The following is a 1140-nucleotide window of genomic DNA, read 5'->3' as shown; positions in this document are numbered from 1 at the left end:
CCCCCCCCCCCCCCCCCGCTCTCCATGTGGCGGCACAGGTCTTGTCATCCTTGGCTTCCCCTGCAACCAGTTCCTCTACCAGGAGCCCGGCACCGACGAGGAGATCCAATCCTTCTGCTCGCTGAACTACGGCGTCACCTTCCCGGTGTTCTCCAAGATCAACGTCAATGGCCCGGAGGCCCTCCCCCTGTACACCTGGCTTAAGGCCCAGTCCGAGGACTCGGGGCCCATCTCCTGGAACTTCGAGAAGTTCATCATCAATCGCGATGGCCAGGTTGTCTCCCGGTATGTGACTGCGCAAAGGAGGGGGGGCACATGCGCCCCCCCCCCCTCCTCAATCACCTTGTCCATTTGCCGGCCCCCTCTTCAGTGCATGTCTGCGGTTTGCCTGACACAATGCCACTCTCCTGCTGGTGTGATGCCGCGCGTGCCGCGAATGGGGTCGCCCTTCGCCTTGCTTCGCTCTTTCTCTTCTCTTCCTTCGTACCTTCTCTCCCCCTCTGGCTGCCATGTGGAAAATCCCCCCCCCCCTCACCCCCGCCTCTCCCCCTGCCGTTGCATCCCACTTCCAGTGTCGGTCCCCGCTCGGATCCCATGGACATGGAGGAGCAGATTAAGGCCGAGCTGGCCAAGGAGCCCACCTCTGCTTAAATGATGGGTGCGATCACACGCAGAGCGAAGCCGGTCCTCTCGCCCTTCCCCCCCCCCCCCCCCCGGGGGGGGCGTCCTTGCGCGGGGTGGCGGGGGGCGGCGTTCCCCCCCCCCCCCCCCCCCCCCCCCCCCCCGTCTTCTGCTCTTCACCAGGGAGGCGACAGAGAAGGGGGCAGACTGGAGGATGGGGTGTTTACCAGGGGCCGGACCGACGGAGACAGGGAACGGTGACAGGGTGTGCCGTTGCATCTGCATTTGTGCTTCCCCCCTCTCCCCTCGCCCTCTCGCTGGGTTTCCCGCCTCGATAGCCGGTTCGCTCTGGCCAAGCGCACCCCGATCGCACCCTCGCCCGCCAATACACCACAGTGCGGCGTGCACACCATTTGCATGTGATGTGGGTGCACGCATCATACACGTGACCTCACACACGCCGAGAGACATTGACGGGAGCACGCCCGGGCGCTCTGATGCCGGGGCCCCGGGTGTGTG

The 1140-nt window shown here is 65.4% G+C and overlaps 1 protein-coding gene across 2 annotated transcripts in view; it reads left to right on the top strand.

The window, feature by feature from the left end:
• Positions 1–1087, top strand: part of H696_03510 — a 2262-nt gene extending 1175 nt beyond the window's left edge. For both annotated transcript variants that reach the window (XM_009497378.1, XM_009497377.1), the window contains 2 exons: positions 39–285; positions 573–1087. In XM_009497378.1, coding sequence (XP_009495653.1) covers positions 39–285; positions 573–651 — 326 coding nt within the window. In that variant the 3' untranslated portion in view covers positions 652–1087. The remainder of the gene's footprint in view (positions 1–38; positions 286–572) is intronic.
• The last annotated feature ends 53 nt before the right edge of the window (positions 1088–1140 follow it).

This window comes from Fonticula alba (assembly GCF_000388065.1).
Source record: "Fonticula alba strain ATCC 38817 unplaced genomic scaffold supercont2.5, whole genome shotgun sequence".
NCBI classification, from domain to species: domain Eukaryota; order Rotosphaerida; family Fonticulaceae; genus Fonticula; species Fonticula alba.
The sequence above is the reverse complement of the archived record's forward strand: the minus strand, read 5'-3'. Positions and strand labels throughout refer to the sequence as shown.